The 18,860-nt window shown below is 41.1% G+C and overlaps 1 protein-coding gene across 5 annotated transcripts in view; it reads right to left on the bottom strand.

The window, feature by feature from the left end:
* The window catches only part of crebrf (creb3 regulatory factor), a 73,332-nt gene that overhangs the window by 8,553 nt on the left and 45,919 nt on the right, over positions 1 to 18,860 (bottom strand). For 4 of the 5 annotated variants that reach the window (XM_078550592.1, XM_078550594.1, XM_078550593.1 and 1 more), the window contains exons 6-7: positions 11,766 to 11,955; positions 1,031 to 1,104 (exon numbers count right to left, since the gene is read on the bottom strand). In XM_078550592.1, the coding sequence (XP_078406718.1) occupies positions 1,031 to 1,104; positions 11,766 to 11,955 (264 nt within the window). Of the gene's footprint in view, positions 1 to 1,030; positions 1,105 to 8,232; positions 8,304 to 11,765; positions 11,956 to 18,860 lie in introns of all 5 variants that reach the window. The other variant, XR_013577774.1, reaches the window with a different exon arrangement.

The raw sequence follows: 18,860 nt of genomic DNA, 5'->3' as shown, positions 1-18,860 counted from the left end.
CATGCTAGATTCTGCATCATTTCAGTGGGTACACAAATGGCCAGTGATTAAATTAACTATTTGCTAGGAGCTTGAGTAGAGGATAAAATCTGAAAAAAAATGAATTTAACAACTGAAGAACATATTAGTCCATCAGCTACCTCAAAGCTGAGCAATCACTCATATTGCATAGAATGAGTTCAAAGCCCCCGCAACAACTGCAGATCTTTTCTCTCTAGAGAAGCAGCAGACATTGTTGGCTACACTGCCAATAGAAAATTTTGATTTGAAATGTTGCATCATTCCACACATCTCAGAATCTGTAAATATATGCTGTAATATTAATATATGTTGGTGAATCTTTGATACCCTTACTCTCTGTTAGTTGGGGTTACCGGTATGCCTTAGCCATGTTTGTTGTAACATGTTGCGAGGTTACAGAGCCAGATTTGGCACAAATTAAAAACAAGCAATAGAGTCTTTGTTACACTGTACCAAACTAATTTCAGTGGACTGGTTGTATGATACAACCAACTTAAGGATGTTAATCTACTACAGAATTATCTAGTCAAAATGTATGCACGATGATGCATGATGAAATTGATTTTTCTTTTAAAATAGCATAGCCTACAAAGGATGAAGAATCATGGTTCACTTAAGCTATTGTAAATGCAAAGTGTAGATGCTAGAAATCTGTAATAAACACAGAAAATGCTGGAAATACTCAGCAGGTTTGACAGCATCTGTGGAGAGAGAAACACAGTTAACATTTTAGGTTGGTGATCCTTTCCCATCACAGACCATCCTTTTTGATCTTTCCTCTACTCACCATCCACCCCCCCACCCCCCACCCACTTCACCTGCCTGGCTTAAGAATTTACATCTCTAAACACTCCCAGTTCTGACTAAGGGTCACAGGCCTGAACCATTAGTTCAGTTTCTCTCTCTCTCTCTCTATAGATGCTGCCGGATCTGTTGAGTATTTCCAGCTTTCATTTTCTGTTTTTATTGCAGATACAACTAAACAAAATGTACAAAACTATTATCTTACCATATTCGGTATTGAGACCCCATAGCTTTACTTTATTAGCCTCATATTGAGCCTTTTTCTTCAGGCGGCAAGCCCTGCAAATAAAAATATACAGTTAGGAGGCACTTACATTCAAAAATGGTTATTATTGCAACTTAAATTTGATATTTGGAAACTTAAAGGGAATTATATCAGTGCCAGGGAATGGAACCAATTTCCATTTTGAGCATTTTGAACATCATCTGCTATCAAAGACATGATTTTAACTGCCAGAATCCCATATAGCTATTAACATTTTATATACAAACTGTGCTGAAAGCATTTTTTTAAAATGGCTATTTTTGTATAAATAAAATCAGTCAAGTCCACCCTGCTCCTGTACCAGGCCTGCCATGTTAGAATGTCAACATGAGAAGCTCACTCTACACTGATTTTAATCTGTTGTTTAATTCTTCTCCTTGTAATGTGCTGTACAGAGACAGGCAATTAGTTCACCATTTCTGTTTTTATACATGACCCTGAATAAAATTGAGACCAGTAAGAAGCTGCTAAATAACAAGTTTCCTTTTAGAAAGAATTGAATAATAATGTATTTAAATCTCAATCCAATGCATACAAATCAACAGAGAGTTTATAAAAATGAATTTGTTTGCCAAATATTCAACTACTTAAGACAATGAGTAGCAATACCATATAAGCCAGAAACTTCCCAGGTTTGATCCCCAGTCTAAACTAAGTTAACTGATCTCAACCACAGCGGGCCTTTACAGCCAATATGGATTTGTAATGGGTAGCGGATTTCCAATGAACCTAACTGATTTTTTTTTTAAGTAGTAACCAAAGTACGAAACAAAAAATGTCTATGGATATGGGTTATATAGACTTCCAGAAGGCAGTCGACAAAGAGTCGACATAAAGTCCACATAAAAGACTGTAAGCTAAAATTGAAGCACATGGACATGAAGGTTATTGACCTGGTTGGGAAATTGGTTAGGTGATAGCAGTCAGAGAATAAGGATAATTCTCATGCACATGTACTCGAATTGGAAGGAAGTGACTGTAGCATCCCACAAGGATCTGTTCTGAGCTCTCAACTTTTCTCTATGTTTAATAATGACTTAGATAATGCAATGGAGAGCCATATAGCCAACTTTCCTGATGACACAAAGGTTGGTGACATTGTAAGTAGTGTAGATGGAAGCAGAAAATTACAAGTAACATGGATAGACTAAATGAGTCAGGAAAACTGTGATAAATGGATTTCAGTGGAAGTCAATTGTGAGATTATCAGTTTTGGACCAAAAAGGATAGATTCAGGTAGTTTTCAAATTGTGCAAGGCCAAGGAACAGTGGACAGCCAAAGTGACTTAGAAGTGCATGTATACTGTTCACTAAAATGTAGCATATAGAGCAGTGTTGTGATTTGGGTAGAGGAAAAGAGGGTGATAGCCAGGGACAGTGTGTTTAACAGTGAAAGTACATCAGTGAATACGGTCAAATCAAAGAAAATGGTAAAAAGTTAAAATTGGCTCTCAATGCATGAAGATGGACAAATTAATAGCACAATTAGAGATAGATGGGTTTGATCTAATAGGCGTTGCTGAAATGTGGTTGCATGGTGACCAAGGTTAGGAATTAAATATTCCACAGTGCTTGATGCATCAAAAAGAAAGACAAAATGGAAAAGAAGGGGCAGTAATGATAGTAAAGGATGATATAATGATACTAGTGAGGAAGGATCTTGGTTCAGAAGATCATGATGGATAATCACAATGCATGGAGAGAAGAAATAACAAGGCACATAGTATTAATCAAGAAACAAGGAGCCTGTAAAAAGGCAATGCAATACCTGTGGGGGTCTTTAATCTTTACATAGAGTGGACAAACCAAATTGGCAGAAGTAGTTTGTAGGTTGAGTTCATGAAATGTATTCAAGACAGTTTCTGAGACCAAGGCATCATGGAACCAACCAGGAACAGGCTATTTTAGATTTTGTCTTGTGTAATGAGACAGGATTAATTAGTAACTGCATAGTAAGAAATAGTCTAGGGAAGAATGATCATAATATGTATGAATTCAAGAGTGAGATACTTAAGTCTGAAACTAGAGTCTTAAACTTAAAGTCAACTGCAATAGGTATCAGGGGCAAGTTGGCTAAGGTAGATTTAGAAAATAGATTAAACGGTACGACAGTAGAAAAGCGATGAAGAACATTTAAAGAAATATTTCATACTTCTTAACAAATATATATTTCCTTGAGAAATACAAACTCCACAAGAAAAAAGTGATTCATTCCTGGATAATTAAAAGAGGATAAGGATAGTATTTGATTAAAAGAAGAGGCTAATAATGTTGCCGGGAGTAGTAGTAATCCTGGAGTTTGAGAGATTTAGGAACCAGCAAAAGATTATCAAAAAATAAGCATGAAAAAATAGAATGGCAGTAAACTTGCAAGAAATATTAAAACAAACTGCAAGCGGTTCTACAAGTATGTAAAAAAGGAGTAGAAAAGCAAAAATAAATGTAGGTCCCTTAGATGCCAAAACAGGAGAAATTAGAATGGAATAAGCAAATGGCAGAGACATTAAACAAATATCTTGCATCTGGCTTCACAGTAGAACACAAAAAGATACCAGAAATAGTGGGAAAACCAATGGTCTAATTAGAGTGAGAAACTTAAAAGTAATCAACATTAGTAAAGATAAAATATTGAAGAAATTAATTAAACTAAGATGGCTATAAATCCCCTGCCTTATGGTCTAGATTATAGGGTTCTAAAAGAAATGTCTACAAGAGATAGCGGATGCATTGGCTGTGGCCTTATAAAAATTCTTTAGATTATGGAATGGTTCCAGTGGATCAGAAAATAACAAATATAACACTGCTATTCAAGAAAGAAAGGAGAAAGAAGACAGGGAAATCCAGGCCAGTTAGCTTGATATCAGACATCAGGAAAATGCTGGAATCCATTATTAAGAAGGTGGTAAAACAGCATTTAGAAAATCATATTATAAGGCAGAGTCAACATGGCTTCATGAAAAAGGAATTGTGTTTGACAAATGTATTAAGAGTTTTTTGATGATGCAACTAACAGGGTAGATAAAGAGGAACCATGTATGCAGCATATTTGGATTTTCAAAAGATATTCAATAAAGCTCCACAAGGTTGTTGCATGCTATCATGGGCTGAATTTTCCCTCCGTTGCCGGGGGTGGGGGGGGGTGGGAGTTGATGGGCGGGTGCGCTTCCGATCGGCTCCCCCGATCAGAGGCACGGCGCCATTTTACGTCAGCGGGCCAATTAAGGCCTGCCCAGCATGACATCCGTACAGAAGTGCTATGCGCTTCCTGTGCGGGCGGGGGGGGGGGGGGGGGGGAATGCCTAAAATCGAGTGCGCGCTCTTTTGTGCATGCGCACAAAAAAGCGCACTCATCTCCCTGAGGCTAAGTGCTACCTCAGGGAGATCGCCTCTACTTTCAAAAATATTAAAACTAGAGAAAAAAAAAATTCCCTTACATGTCACCTCATGTGACAATGTCACATGAGTTGGGACATGTTCATAATTTCCAAAAAAAAACTTTATTAAAATTTTTAAAACCCTACGTGAAGCCTCATTCCGCCTGTGGATGAGGTGTCATGTTTTTTCTACTTCCCACCGGGGTTCCTGACCTGCTCGCCAACCTTAAGGTTGGACGGGCAAGTCCACTAATTACTTTAATTGCTCCGTCAATGGCTTCAATTGGCCATTGACAGGTCAGCGGGCGCGCAGCTGATTTTGCTGCGCCCCCGCCTTCTGAAAATTTAAATAGGGCGCGGTGACATTGGGAGTTCCGCCCGACGTCACCGCGCGTCATTTAACACGTCGACGAGCGGGCCCTGCCCCCACTTGCCAACGGTAAAATCCAGCCCATGGGGTTGGGTTTATATATTAGCATAAATAGAGGATTAGTTAAAGAGCAGAAAAAGAATAATTGGATCATATTCAACTTGACAGGCTGTTGCATGATCGTTGCTGGGGACTCCTTTCTTTCAAATCTATATTAATGATTTGGATGCAGAGACTGACAATATAATGCTAACTGGGAAAGTAAACTGTGAAGTGGACACAAGAAGTTTGTAATGGGATTATAGACAGGTTAAATGAGTGGGCAAAAAGGTGGTAGACTGAGTATAATGTGAGGCAATTGTGAGGTCATTCACAGAGGTAGGAAGAATAGAAAAAACAGAATACTTTTTAAATGGTAAGAAAATGTTGTTGAGGGATTTAAGAGTCCTTATGCACAAAACACAAAGTACAGGTACAGCAAACATTAGGAAGACAAATGGTGTGTTGGCCTTTATTGCAAGGGGGTTGGAGTACAAAATTAAGGAAGTCTTGCTGAATTGTACAGGACTTTGGTGAAACCACACTTGGAGTAGTATATGACTTTGATTTCTGTACCTAAGGAAGGATATACTTGCCTTCGGACATGGTGCAAAGGCTCATTAGGATGATTCCTGGGATGAGAAGATTGTCCATGACGAAAGACTGAGCAGAATAATCCTATACTCTCCAGAGTTTAGAAGAATGAGAGGTTATGAGGGGCATGGACAGGGAGCAGCTGTTTCCCTTAGTTGAAGGGTCAGTCACAAGGGGGCATAAGTTCAAGGTGAGGGACAGGAGGTTTAGGGGAGATGTGAGGAAAAACTTTTTTGCCCAGAGGGTGGTGACGGTCTGGAATGCACTGCCTGGGAGGGTGGTGAAGGCGGGTTGCCTCACATCCTTTAAAAAGTACCTGGATGAGTACTTGGCATGTCATAACATTCGAGGGTATGGGCCAAGTGCTGGTAAATGGGATTAGGTAGGTAGGTCAGGTGTTTCTCACGTGTTGGTGCAGACTCGATGGGCCGAAGGGCCTCTTCTGCACTGTGATTCTGTGATAATCGCATTGATACACAAGTCTTTGAGAGGACTTGACAGGATGGACGAGCTGAGACTGTTTTCTATGGCTGGACAGTCTAGAACCAGGGGGCATAGTGTTAAGATTAAAGGGGTTGATTACTTAGGACTGAGATTGGAAGAAATTTCTTTACTCATAGGGTTGTGAATCTTTGGAATTCTCTACCCAGACTTTAATGTTCAGTCATTAAGCATATTTCAGAAAGAAAATTAAGGGATATGGGAATCAGGAGGAAAGCTGGAGTCGAGGTCAAAAGATCAGCCCAGATCCTTCTGAATTGAAAAAGAGGTTCAAGGGGCTGTATACATGGCCTACTCTTATTTTATCTTATGTATCTTAGTAGTCAGGAAATAAAAATAATCAAAAAATGGCCAACGGCATGCTAGTCTTTATAACTAGAGGGCCAGAATATAAAGTGGAGGAAGAAGTTTTGCAACAGCTGTACAAAGTCCTAGTGAAATCACTGTGGACAGTTCTAGGCATCACACCTTAGAAAGGATATATTGGCCTTGGGATACAACCAGTGCAGATTCAACAGTAAATTACCGGGGTTCTAACGGTTAGATTATGAGGAATTCCGTAAACTAGACTTAGATTCCCTGAAATATGGAAAGTTAAGGGATGATTTGATTGAGGTGTTTTAGGATTTTCAAAGAAATGGATAGGTAGAGAAAAACTTTTCCACTGGTGGAAGAGTCTAGGCTAAGGACATAACTTTAAAATCAGAGCCAGGCCATTCAGAAGTTACAAACACTTCATGCAAAGAGTGGTATAAGCGCAGAACTAACCCACACACAAAAGCAGATGTGAATAGCAGTAGAAATGCTTAATTTTAAATCTTAAGATGAATAGATTTTTGCTAGCCAAGGATATTGAGGGATGTGGAGCCAGGGTGGTTGGATGGATTAGGATACGAATCAGCCATGTTTTTTTACAATTAGCCTCAATTGTCAACTGTGGCTCAGTTGGTAGCACACGCCACTGAGTCACAAGGTTCAGGGTTGAACACGGAAATCAAGGCTCTGTTGCAGCACTGAGGGAGCGATACACTGTTGCAGGTGCTGTCTTTTGGATGAGACATTAAACCAAGGCCCCAACTATGTGCTTGGGTGGATGTAAAAGATCCCGTGGTTCAGGGGAGTTATCCCTGTTGTTTTGGCCATTATTTATCTCTCAATCATTATCATGTTGCTGTTTGTTGGAGTTTGCTGTGCACAACTTGGCTACTGTGTTTTTCTTTATCCGCTCATGGGGTGTGGGCATCGCTGCTAGGCCCGCATTTTATTGCCCATCAGTCTGGCTCATTAATTGAATTAATTTAAGAGTCAACTCTTTTTACTATGGGTCTGGAGTCACATGTTCCACATGTAAGCCAGATAAGGACAGCAGGTTTCCTTCCCTAAAGGACATTAGTGAACTAGATGGGTTTTGATGACAATCGACAATGGTTTTATGGTCAGCATCAGACTTTAAATTCCATATTTTTATTGAATTAAAATTCCACCATCTGCTGTGGGATTCGAACCCGAGTCCCCAGAGCTGGGTCTCTGGAATACCAGTCCAGGGATAATATAACTACGCCACCACCTCCCCTCCTATATTACAACACTGACTACATTTCAGAAGTGCTTCTTTTGAAGTGTTTTGAGATGTCCAGTGATCATGAAAAGCACTACATTAATGCAAATCTTTTTTCTAAATGGGGAGAGGGAAATCACCTTGGTTCCCGCCCTTGCTTCAGATCCAGCAATCTGTATTTAATGTATGCTTGTTTGCAATCATAGATGAGAACAGAATCAGCCACAGCTGAGATATTCCTCCCCTCACTTATTGAATAGCTTGTTGAAACTCATTGTCTACATTCACTGGGATAGCATCTACAGACCCCAGTACCACAGGAAGAAAATCAATGTCTTCAGAGGAAAAGAGGAGAAAATTAGAAGGAAAATAAAAAGAGATCTACACTTCAGTTTTAGATGCATACTTTACACATATTATACAGCACAGAACCAACTATGACTACAAATAAAAATGTCTCTGGTTAAAAAGTCATCATTTTGAAATGTTGGTTGAACTTTTATCTCCTCTCATTGGTTTCAACAAAATCAGCTTCAGACTGTTGTTCAGCCAACCAAAAGCAGCTTCTATTTATTAAGCATGTTAGTGTTTAGAACTTTTATCAATGAAAATCAAACATAGCATGCAAACTTACACTATAAAACATAGTTTAAGAAATACTACATCATCAAAACTGAATCTCCTTGGAATAAAGATTATTACTCACCTTTAGAATAATGTAGTCATCATTTTCTGAAAAGGTACACTCCACATCCCAAGGGTAGGTAGCCTATTCAACTGGGGGGAAAAAAAAATAAAAAAAAAATTACAGGGCTGTGCCTCCGCTACTACTGCGTGAAGTTCACCAACACTCCTGGCAGAGAACAGAGTTAGGAACAAAGTCCTTTGACAGCAGCTTTAAATCTACAGTAGCCGTAGGCTCAAAAGGGGCTGGGTTGGGGTTGTGTGGTTGCATCAGGTTATACAGCATAAAGGTCCCATGCTTGGACTAAGCACTTAGTTGGGATCTTAATGTGGGGAGAAAATTCAAGGAATCGCATTACGAAGAGTTTCCTTCCACTAGGGAATGATAGGCAGAGATAGTTTAGGCTGAGATTTCCATGGAGTTGTGCTGAAGTCCTTCATGTAGCAGTTCCAGGACATAAATAAGCATCCAGGCTATCACTAGAAAGGACCAAATCTAAAGATCAGAAGTAAATAGTTAATAGCCTAGCAGATTGCAAGTGCTAAAAGTTGAAAGGTATTACAGCAAAATTCTGTCGTTGACAATTTAAGTTTCTTGGAAGAAGAGTCGTCGAAAATAAGTTTAGCCCATTTATTATTGACAAAGAAAAACTAAAGTGGATTTACACGATGGTCATCACAGCTTAGGCCTTGATATACAAGTATTTGAAAGACAAAATGGTGAGCCAAAGATGGCTCTGAAATGTCAAAATTGTACAACGGTATTCTTATGGCCCTTCATCAACATTTTGGGCGGGGTGAGGGGTGCAGGAGGGTAAGGAGGCATTGATGAGATGGTGGAGAAAGAAACAAACTTGGAGGCTTTCCTAGCCAAGTTTGATTGCCACCTATAGGACATTATGAAAGAACAAATCCTAATTAACTGTAATAGCGATTTGCAATATTTTACAAACTCCAAGCTTGAGTTTGGCTGTTTAAGCCCCCTCAGGCTGTAGCACGTAGTAATAGTGTATTTATCATCATCACGTTTAATGGCGTGTAACTCTAATAGGTAAATTGGCTGCTTGTGATTTCAATCTTCATCACATACAAAACAAGGCATTGAGTTAAGTTGCTTTCCTCAGAGAACACTCAAGGTAGGCCTAGCTACGTGCATTGTAAAGTGAAATGGTTGTATGACACGTAGCATGCTATGGTATTACCCCATTTCTGCCTCTTGATAAACTGCTCACTCTGTCCAGCATTCTATCCAAATGCAGTAACAAAAATGGGGTTACACTGTGCTCCAAGAAAGGAGGATGGTGAGGCTGCAAAGCTGGCCCCTCCCCCATTACAAAATTATTTCTATTATATTTCAGATGTTCAGAATTTTTTAAATCTCCACTTGTAAAGTTTTAACAGGATTATGGGAAATCATAATGATCTACAATGGATGAGTGGGTTTAATCCCAAAGACATCAGATTATCCATAAATAGTCAACTGGTTAAGGATAGATTTCAGATGATTCCCCTTTCTACAACAAGATATTTGCTTTGATATAGAGTCAGAAGATGAATTTCCAAGTAGAAGACAAGCTCAGAGTGCTAGAGGTTCTGAGAACAGTATGGTGCTATTAGTGTTACTTTATGAATCACGAGAAAGGAGCACAGAAGGAACACAGATCGTGGTTTCTCTATCTGGGGTAAAGAAAAACAATACAGTGCCAAGTTATTGCCAGGAGGAGGATTCCCAAAGTAGGAAAAGTCTTCACCATCCGAGAGTGTGTCTCAATTCAATTCCAGGATTTGTCTTGGGTGAATGTTGATAGACCTCTGGCGAAGGCTGAATGAACCTTACAAATCCTAACATTTGAAAGTAAAAGTAATTTTTATAGCAATCCATGATGCCTTGTGGAAGAATGCATCTCAGAAGTTGATGGTTGCACGTCAGCACGCTTTCTGAATGATAGCAAGTGTAATAACACAAATATTTTTGTTAAAAGGAACTTCTCCTGGCTTAAGACATCACAAATAGGTTTGAACACCTCTGTCCTTGTGGGAAAATAGGAGATAAGAATATACTGTTGTTCATTTGGCTGTACAGGTTTGCCTTTGGGCCCAAAGCCAGAGAGTGGTTTTAATAACTTACCTGCTGTGCCCAGGCTTTCAGAGTTTCTCCTGTTTTGTTTCCAGAAAGATTTCAGTTGTTTAACAGTGCAAATGTGGAATGTCCATGATTATTCTTGACAGTGTGCATCAGCATAAGACAACTCCTTCAACATGAGAATGGACCAACACAAATTCCAAACCAATAGTGGAAGATAACGCCTCTTATATCCAGCCTTCTATGGTGACGTGGGATAGCATCAGGTGCAGCTGCCTTAAGGCAACTCTCTACGGTCAGCTCTTACAATATTTCCTCCACTTTGACTTGTTCTTTTCAGAGAGCACATGAACCTTATGGACAGTAAAGTGTATTATACGCTAATACATTTGTCATCCTATACTCCAGGTATGGAACTGGCACATTGAGGAAATTCAGTTGGAGCAGTAATAGGAAAAGCTTAGCAAATGACCTAGTGTAGCATTCTTCACAGAAACTTGCAGGTCTGAAATGAAGCTCCAGTTCTTTTGTTATGTACCATTTTTTTCTTCTCACAAGATATGTTAAATGAGGAGATCTCCGATGTAGTCAAACTGAATGATAGAACTTCCTTGATACCTGTCTGTATTTTGGATGAATGATAATGCTGCAAACTCTTTTGTATTTCTATTAGGGTAAACCAAAGTTCACACATTGGTCAAGACAGCACTGGATGCCACATATTTACTGCTCGCTGATGAAGAACTTTCTGTAGCTGATGCAGAATTTTAAATTCAGCTAAACAAGATACTTTACTTTTGAAAAAAAAATTCAGTATAGGTAAGAAATGTGGGTTATCAGCAGTAAAAACAAACTGTTGATTGAGAAGACTCCTTATGCGATGCAACAAACATAATGCAACGGGTGTCAATGGTGGGAGGAAAATAACTGAAGATGGATGCCTGGAGGTGCCCCTGTATTTTGCAAGCATCACACAGTTACATTAAAATCTAAAGGGACAAATGTCCCTCTTATTTCCCCAGTTGGATAGGCCACCTATGTGTAGCGTATGTGGAGTGTCAATGAAGATAATACAAAAAAAAAGTGAGTTTCATCTTTCAATTATGTTAGAAAAACTGCTTTTATTAACATGTCCAAAACAAATCCTTTTTCCAAATATCTAACTTTCAGATAGAGAAAGGTGGGTTAATTTTACATGTGGGTAGAATGAAATGTGGTGTGCTGTACTTAAATTGCAGCATTTCACCTTTTTGTACAAAAAGTGGTAATGGGTAGGTAGATAAGGAATAGGTAATTAGAGCTCCACCCACCCTTCTAGAGAATGGATAGAATTTAATTTTTGAGGGGATGAGGATAGATATCCATTTTTTGTTAAGATTGAAACATATTTCTGGTAATAACAAATATTAAAAAGAATTGGTTTCAATTATACACTGTATATACACAGTGCTGTTTGTAATTCTTCTCATTACCTGGATGCTAGTTTGTTCTTCTCTTTTCTGGATCTTGGTCTGGCAGTTAATGGCAGTTCACTTACAGGTGTCAGATCACTAATCACCTTGTTTAGTTTTCTGAGTTCATTTCCAATCTGTAGCAGTTTTCTTGGATTTGGAGTCAAATCTTCCACATCTGTCCTGCGAGACTTCTTCACTAAATATTTTCCTATTTTGACAAGAACACATACCATTAGTTTATCCAGATTCACCACAATTCTATGAAATTAACAACATCTTGCTATACTGCATTTGAGCAATTGGAGGCATGGCATGAAGCTTGGGAGGTACAGGTGACTTTGGACCTATGGCTCTCAAAGCTCTCCACCACTGTGGTCCCTTGCTTCATTTCTGGGACTGATGTAGATTAATGATAGAGATTGATTGCGCCACCAGGATTGTAGAGGGCAAACTAAATGAAACATGGGCTTTTTTCCCCATCTAACAATTCCAATGTTACTTAATCAATTAATGAAACAAATGCAATTAATTAAAGCCTCCCACAATAAGCTAACATTTTCAGGAAATTGATTCAAAGCTAATAAAAAATTCTAACTTCAATGGTCAAGCATAAAGTTCCAAAAAACAACTTTAGAATAGGACAATTTTTAAACCAATAGGGCAATTTTAAAACCATTTAAACTATAGAGGTGTGGTATGGCTCTCATCACACAGTGGTTGGCCTCCCTACTCTTCAGACATCTTCTCCTTTGAGCACCTCAACTTGCCCACTTGCCTTGCATTTTTAAAAAAAAAAATACTCGTTTTCTACCACCCACCCAAGTACCATGCCAATTTTCTCACCAAGATAACTTTCTTCCCTCAACATTTTTTCTTGTGCATTCATGGGATGTGGGCATCACTGACTGGGCAGCATTAATGCACATCCCTATTGCCCTTGAGAAGGTGGTGGGCTGCCTTCTTGAACTGCTGCAGTCCATGTGGTGTAGGTACCCACAGTGCTGTTAGGGAGTTCTAGAATTTTGACCCAGTGACAGTGAAGGAACAGCGATATATTTCCAAGTCAGGATGGTGAGTGACTTGGAGGGGAACTTCCAGTTGGTGATGTTCCCATGTGTCTGCTACCCTTGTCCTTCTACACGGTAGCACCCGTAGATTTGGAAGATGCTGTCGAAGGACTGTTGCCGAGTTCCTGCAGCTCATCTTGTAGATGGTGCACACTGCTTCACTGTGCGTCGGTGGTGGAGGGAGGGAACTTTTGTGGAAGGGGTGCCTATCAAGTGGGCTGCTTTGTCCTGGATGGTGTCAAGCTACTTGAGTGTTGTTGGAGCTGTACTCAGCCAGACAGGTGGAGAGTATCCCATCACACTCCTGATTTTTTGCCTTGTAGATGGTGGACAGACTTTGGGGAGTCAGAAGGTGAGTTACTCATCACAGGATTCTTAGCCTCTGACCTGCTCTTGTAGCCAGTGTTTATATGGGTAGTCCAGTTCAGATTCCGGTCAATGGTGGCCCCCGCAGGATGTTAATAGTGGGGGATTCAGTGATGGTAATGCCATGAAATGTTAAGGGGCGATGGTTAGATTTTCTCTTGTTGGAGATGGTCATTGCCTGGCGCTTGTGTGGCGCAAATGTTACTTGCCACTTGTCAGCCCAATCCTGGATATTGTCCAAGTCTTGCTGCATTTGGGCATCTGTACTAAGTGACTTCTCATCCCCAGGAATTTCAACGTCCACCTCAATATTCTGATTTCAGTGACCTCCTGTCCTTCCTTAATCTCTTCCACCAGATAAACTCACCAAATATATTCACGGCCACCCACTTGACCTTACCAACGCAAATGGCCTTGATATATGTCAATTACAGGTAAGGCCATCTCTGATCATTTCCTTGTATCGCTCTCCACTCTCAGCCCCCTTTTCCACTTCCAACCTTACTTTCTTCTGTGTTCTGCTGGAAAAGACTGTCAACTGCACTTTCAAAATCCCAAATAACTAGCCTTTGGTCCTCCATTCAACACAACATTTCTGCAGCTAACAGTCTGCTCAATCGAACCCCCAACCCCAACCCCCAACCCTACCCCACCTTTGGTACCCTAGCACCTATTAAAACTATCACTCATTCTCTCATCCTAAGCATTCTCCCTGATACAACCCTTATTTCTGTTCCCTTAAGTCCAAGAGATGCAGACATGAACATTTATGGTGGACAGCTAGTTTAGCCATTCATTGCCAGATCTAGCTGGAGCACGCAAGGAACCTTCGGGTCCTGCTCGTCTGCCAAAACTGTTCATTATTCCAGGATCACCATACAATGCTTTCTCACCCTCAGCTTTCTCTATTGCAAACTGTTTTCATAAACCTCACCCCTATCTTGTTCATTCTCACCTCTAACAATATACAACAATGCACCTCTAATAGCTGCTTCTTCAATGGCCTTCCTTCCCTCATAAGGTCAGAAGTGGGGATGTTCACTGATGATTATATAATGTTCAGCACCATTCGCTGCTCCTCAGATACTGAAGCAGTCCATGTCCATAAGCAGCAAGGCTTGAACAATATCCAGGCTTGGGCTGACAAGTGGAAAGTAACATTCGCGCCACATAAGTTCCAGGCAATGACCATCTCCAAGAGAAAAATCTAACCATCGCCCCAGGACATTTCATGGCATTACCATCACTGAATCCCCCACTGTCAACATCCTGGGGGTTACCATTGACCAGAAACTGAACTGGGCTAGCCAAATAAACACTGTGGCTACAAGAGCAGGTCAGAGGCTAGGAATCCTGCACCAAGTAACTCACCTCCTGGCTCCCCAAAGCCTGTCCACCATCTACAAGGCACAAGTCAGGAGTGTGATGGAATACTCCCCACTTGCCTGGCTGAGTGCAGCTCCAACAACATTCAAGAAGCCAGACATCATCCAGGACAAAGAAACCTGCTTAATTGGCACCCCATGCGCAAACATTCACTCCCTCCACCACCGATGCACAGTGGCAGCAGTGTGCACCATCTACAAGATGGACTGCAGGAACTCATCAAGCCTCCTTAGACAGCACCATCCAAACTCACAGCCATTACCATCTAGAAGGACAAGGGCAGTAGACACATGGGAACACTACCACCTGGAAGTTCCCCTCCAAGCCACTCAACATAACATATTACTGTTTCTTCACTGTCACTGGGTCAAAATCCTGAAATTCCTTCCCAAACAGCACTGTGGGTAGCCCTATACCACATGGGCTGCAGTGGTTCAAGGCAGCAGCTCACCACCACCTTCTCAAGGGCAATTACGGATGGGCAATATTTGTTGGCCTAGCCAGCGATGTCCTCATCCGATGAATAAAAATTAAATACATGTTAAATCATCAGAGCAGCTATATTTTCATACTCAATTTGGCGATGTCACTCTTATCAATTCAGAAGAAATTCAATAAGAGCCCTGAAAGATAATTTAGTTGGCAATTTATATGGCAATGCAACAAAAAATATAACTTATAAATTTTTAATTTCAAAATTTAATATCCTGTTGGATCTTGATTGAATTTTTTTTTTTAAAAAGGGGTGGTAAATCGACTCTGAAATGAAGACTGTCCTATTTAGTGCCCATTCTAAATTTTACTTTGTGAATGAATAACCTTTCACCATTTTACTCAAGTGGTCATTCTTTGAGAGTCTAGGCTGTAAAAGTTACCTGGCTTTTTGATCATGAAGGGCATCACAGAGAAACACAAAGGACAATTCTAGGGCCACAAATAGCCTCCTGCAAGAATTCTGCAATCCATTAACCTGTAAAATTCTAGCTACAAGACTTGAAACAAATGAATAATAAGCATACTCTATCCAGTGAGATCTACAACAAAACCCTTTGTAAAGGAAGATCCTGTGACATCTCCATTTCCTTAGTATGCCTAACACCAACTTCAAAATCATTTGCAATTCTGAAACAGAGCTAATCAAAACTTTGGATAGGTAGAAGGAGGCTGCAATTAAAAGAAGTTTGCCATTAATTGTAAGTGCTCTGTGAATCTTCTAGATGTTAATACAAAAATAAAATGGAAGCATTCTGTTACTGAGTTTTCTCTTTTATGCTTTGCCTCAAATATTCTTCATGAGAAGGCTTCAGCTTCTTTGGCCCCACACTCTAGAATTTCCTCCCTAAGTTACTCTCTTCATCTTCCTCTTCTCAAAGGACCCTCCCTCAGAACCTACCTCTGTAACCAAGCTTTGGTCGCACCTACGAATATTACCTCTTCAGCTCAGTGTCCATTGTTTCCTATGTCTCTGGAACATGTTTTCCACATTGAAAAACTACACATAAATGCAGTTGTTCAAATATTTGACACCTGTGGCCCTCAGCCAGTCTCCCTTACACACAGCCTGAAAATTCAGCTATCTTGAACATTTTCTGGTTTTATTTGTTCAAGTACTATAGGTCCAATTAGTGGATCCATGTTATCCTGTTCCTATCTCTGGTGTTCTTTCGGAAGCAACTAAATGAACAGCCTAGCTCAAGGAAATGTTCCAATGGTTTCAAACAAAAACAGATGCTCTGCCATTAAAATTCAGAAACTCTTAGGAATGCTGTCTACTGAAAAAAACTTAACCCCATGAAAGGAAATTCTCTCAACAATAAGAGTATAGCTTTCTTGGGCAATTTCCTTCGCTCACATATCTGATATGTTAGACCTTACTTGTTGGAACAATCCCCCACTGGTATTTTAGCCAGTATTATGAAAAGGATTATGAGCAATCACTGTCTGTGTAATTGGTTGCAGAGAGTGGTCCTTACAGATTCTGTTAGCAGATTGCTTCAGCGGTTACTGCCGCAACTTATTCAAGTGACAACAACTCTCCTAATGATTCACGCACATTTCTTTTATAATATCAAGCTTCTTTACGCTGATGGTGATTTAGTCTTTTATATTAAATGACATGCAAATAAAACATTCTGGCTCACAGGCTCTGACTACCTCCAGAATATCCTCCAAGACAAAAGAGCATCACAATCCTGGAGTCACCACCTCCAGCCCTCTACACAGATGTGGGCCTCAAGAATGTTCTGCCTTAAAGGGGTAGCAACTTATTTTCTTAGGAGAATGCGAGAGGAGGACCCTGGGGCAGGCAGTCACCAGCACCTAGAGGAGAGGGCAAGAGAAAGACCCTGGGACAGGCAGTCAGCAGCACCTAGAGGATCCAGTCTATCTAGAGAATCCAGCATCTAGTCTATACTCAAGTAGGAGTAAGGGTAAAAGAAAAGCAAGGGTCCATATTCTATTTAGCTAAGATATGTCTGGGGAGTTCAGTCCCGTAAATCCTGCTCTATGTGGGGAATCCTAGATGCTCCTGGCGGTCTAGATGACCATGTGTGCAGGAGGTGCCTCCGACTGGAGCAACTTGAGCTCCGGGTTTTGGAGCTTGAGCGGCAGCTGGGGGCACTATGGTGTATTCACAAGGCTGAGGGGTTCATGGATAGCATGTTTCAGGACGTGGTCACCCCACAGCTTAATGAAGTGCAAGCAGAGAGGGAATGGATGATTGCCAGACAGAAGGGGACCAGGCAGGTAGTGAGAGATGCATCTCGCTCGCAAACCGTTTTTCGGCCTTGGAAAACGGTGAGAGTGACAGTTCCTCTGTGAAGGCCAACCACAACCAAGGACATGGTCCAGCTGCTTGGTGGGTTGGGGGGTGGTTGTGGTGGTGGTGGTGTGTGGAAGGGCAATAGTGGTAGGGGATTCGTTAGTGAGGGGAGCAGACAGGCGCTTCTGCGGCCGTCGATGTGACTCCATGATGGTATGTCGCCTCCCGGGTGCCATGTTCAAGGATCTCTCAGAACGGCTGCAGGGCATTCAAAAGGGGGAGGGTGGACAGCCAGAGGTCCATGGTCCATGTTGGGACCAATGACTTAGGAAGAAAGAGAAATGAGGTCCTACAAGCAGACTTTAGGGAATTAGGTAGGAAATTGAAAAGCTGGACTTCAAAGGTAGTAATCGCCGGATTACTCCCTGTGCCGCGCAGTAGTGAGTACAGGAACAGAAGGATAGAGCAGATGAATATGTGGCTGGAGAGATGGTTCAGGAGGGAGGACTTTAGATTCCTGGGGCATTGGGACCGTTTCCAGGGGAGGTGGAACCTGGACAAGTTGGTCGGGTTACATCTGAACAGGAACGGGATCAACATCCTTACAGGGAGGTTTGCTAATGCTGTTGGGCGGATTTAAAATAAGTTGGCAGGGGGAACTGGATCCTGAAAAGTAGTTCAGAAGAAAGAGAAGCTGAGGTGGAATTAGAAGTTAAAACGGTGGTAAGTGAGTCTGGAAGGCAGAGGAAATATAGGCTAGATAAGAAAAGAGTGAGTTTAGCAAGGCTAAATGGAATATATTTTAAAGCAAGGAGCCTGAGGAATAAGACAGAGCTGAGGGCACAGATAGGCACGTGGGAGTATGATATCATAGCTACAAACGAGACTTGGCTAAAAGGGCATGATTGGCAGCTTAACATTCCTGGTTATAGGGTATTCAGACGAGATAGAGAGGGGGATAGAAGAGGAGAGGATATCACTGCAGGAGTTCTTCAGGGTGGTGTCCTCGGCCCAACCATCTTCAGCTGCTTCATCAATGACCATCCTTCCATCATGAGGTTAGAAGTGGTGTTGTTCACTGATGATTGCACAATGTTCAGCACCATTCGCGACTCCTCAGATACTAAGTAGCCCATGTCCAAACACAGCAAGGCCTGGACAATATCCAGGCTTGGGCTGACAAGTGGCAAGTAACATTCACGCTACGCAAGTGTCAGGCGATGACCATCTCCAACAAGAGAGAATCCAACCATCGCCCCTTCATGTTCAATGGCATTACCATCACTGAATCCCCCACCATCAACATCCTGGGGGTTACCATTGACCAGAAACTGAACTGGACTAGCCATATAAATACTGTGGCTACAAGAGCAGGTCAGAGGCTAGGGATAGTGCGATGACTAACTCAGTTCCTGACTCCCCAAAGCCTGTCCACCATCTACAAGGCAAGATCAGGATGAGTGCAGCTCCAACAATACTGAAGAAGCTGGACACCGTCCAGGACAAAGCAGCCTGCTTGATTGACGCCACATC

This window comes from Cetorhinus maximus, chromosome 10, assembly GCF_964194155.1.
Source record: "Cetorhinus maximus chromosome 10, sCetMax3.hap1.1, whole genome shotgun sequence".
NCBI lineage: Eukaryota > Metazoa > Chordata > Chondrichthyes > Lamniformes > Cetorhinidae > Cetorhinus > Cetorhinus maximus.
Note: the sequence above shows the minus strand (reverse complement) of the source record. Positions and strands in the feature narration are given on the sequence as shown.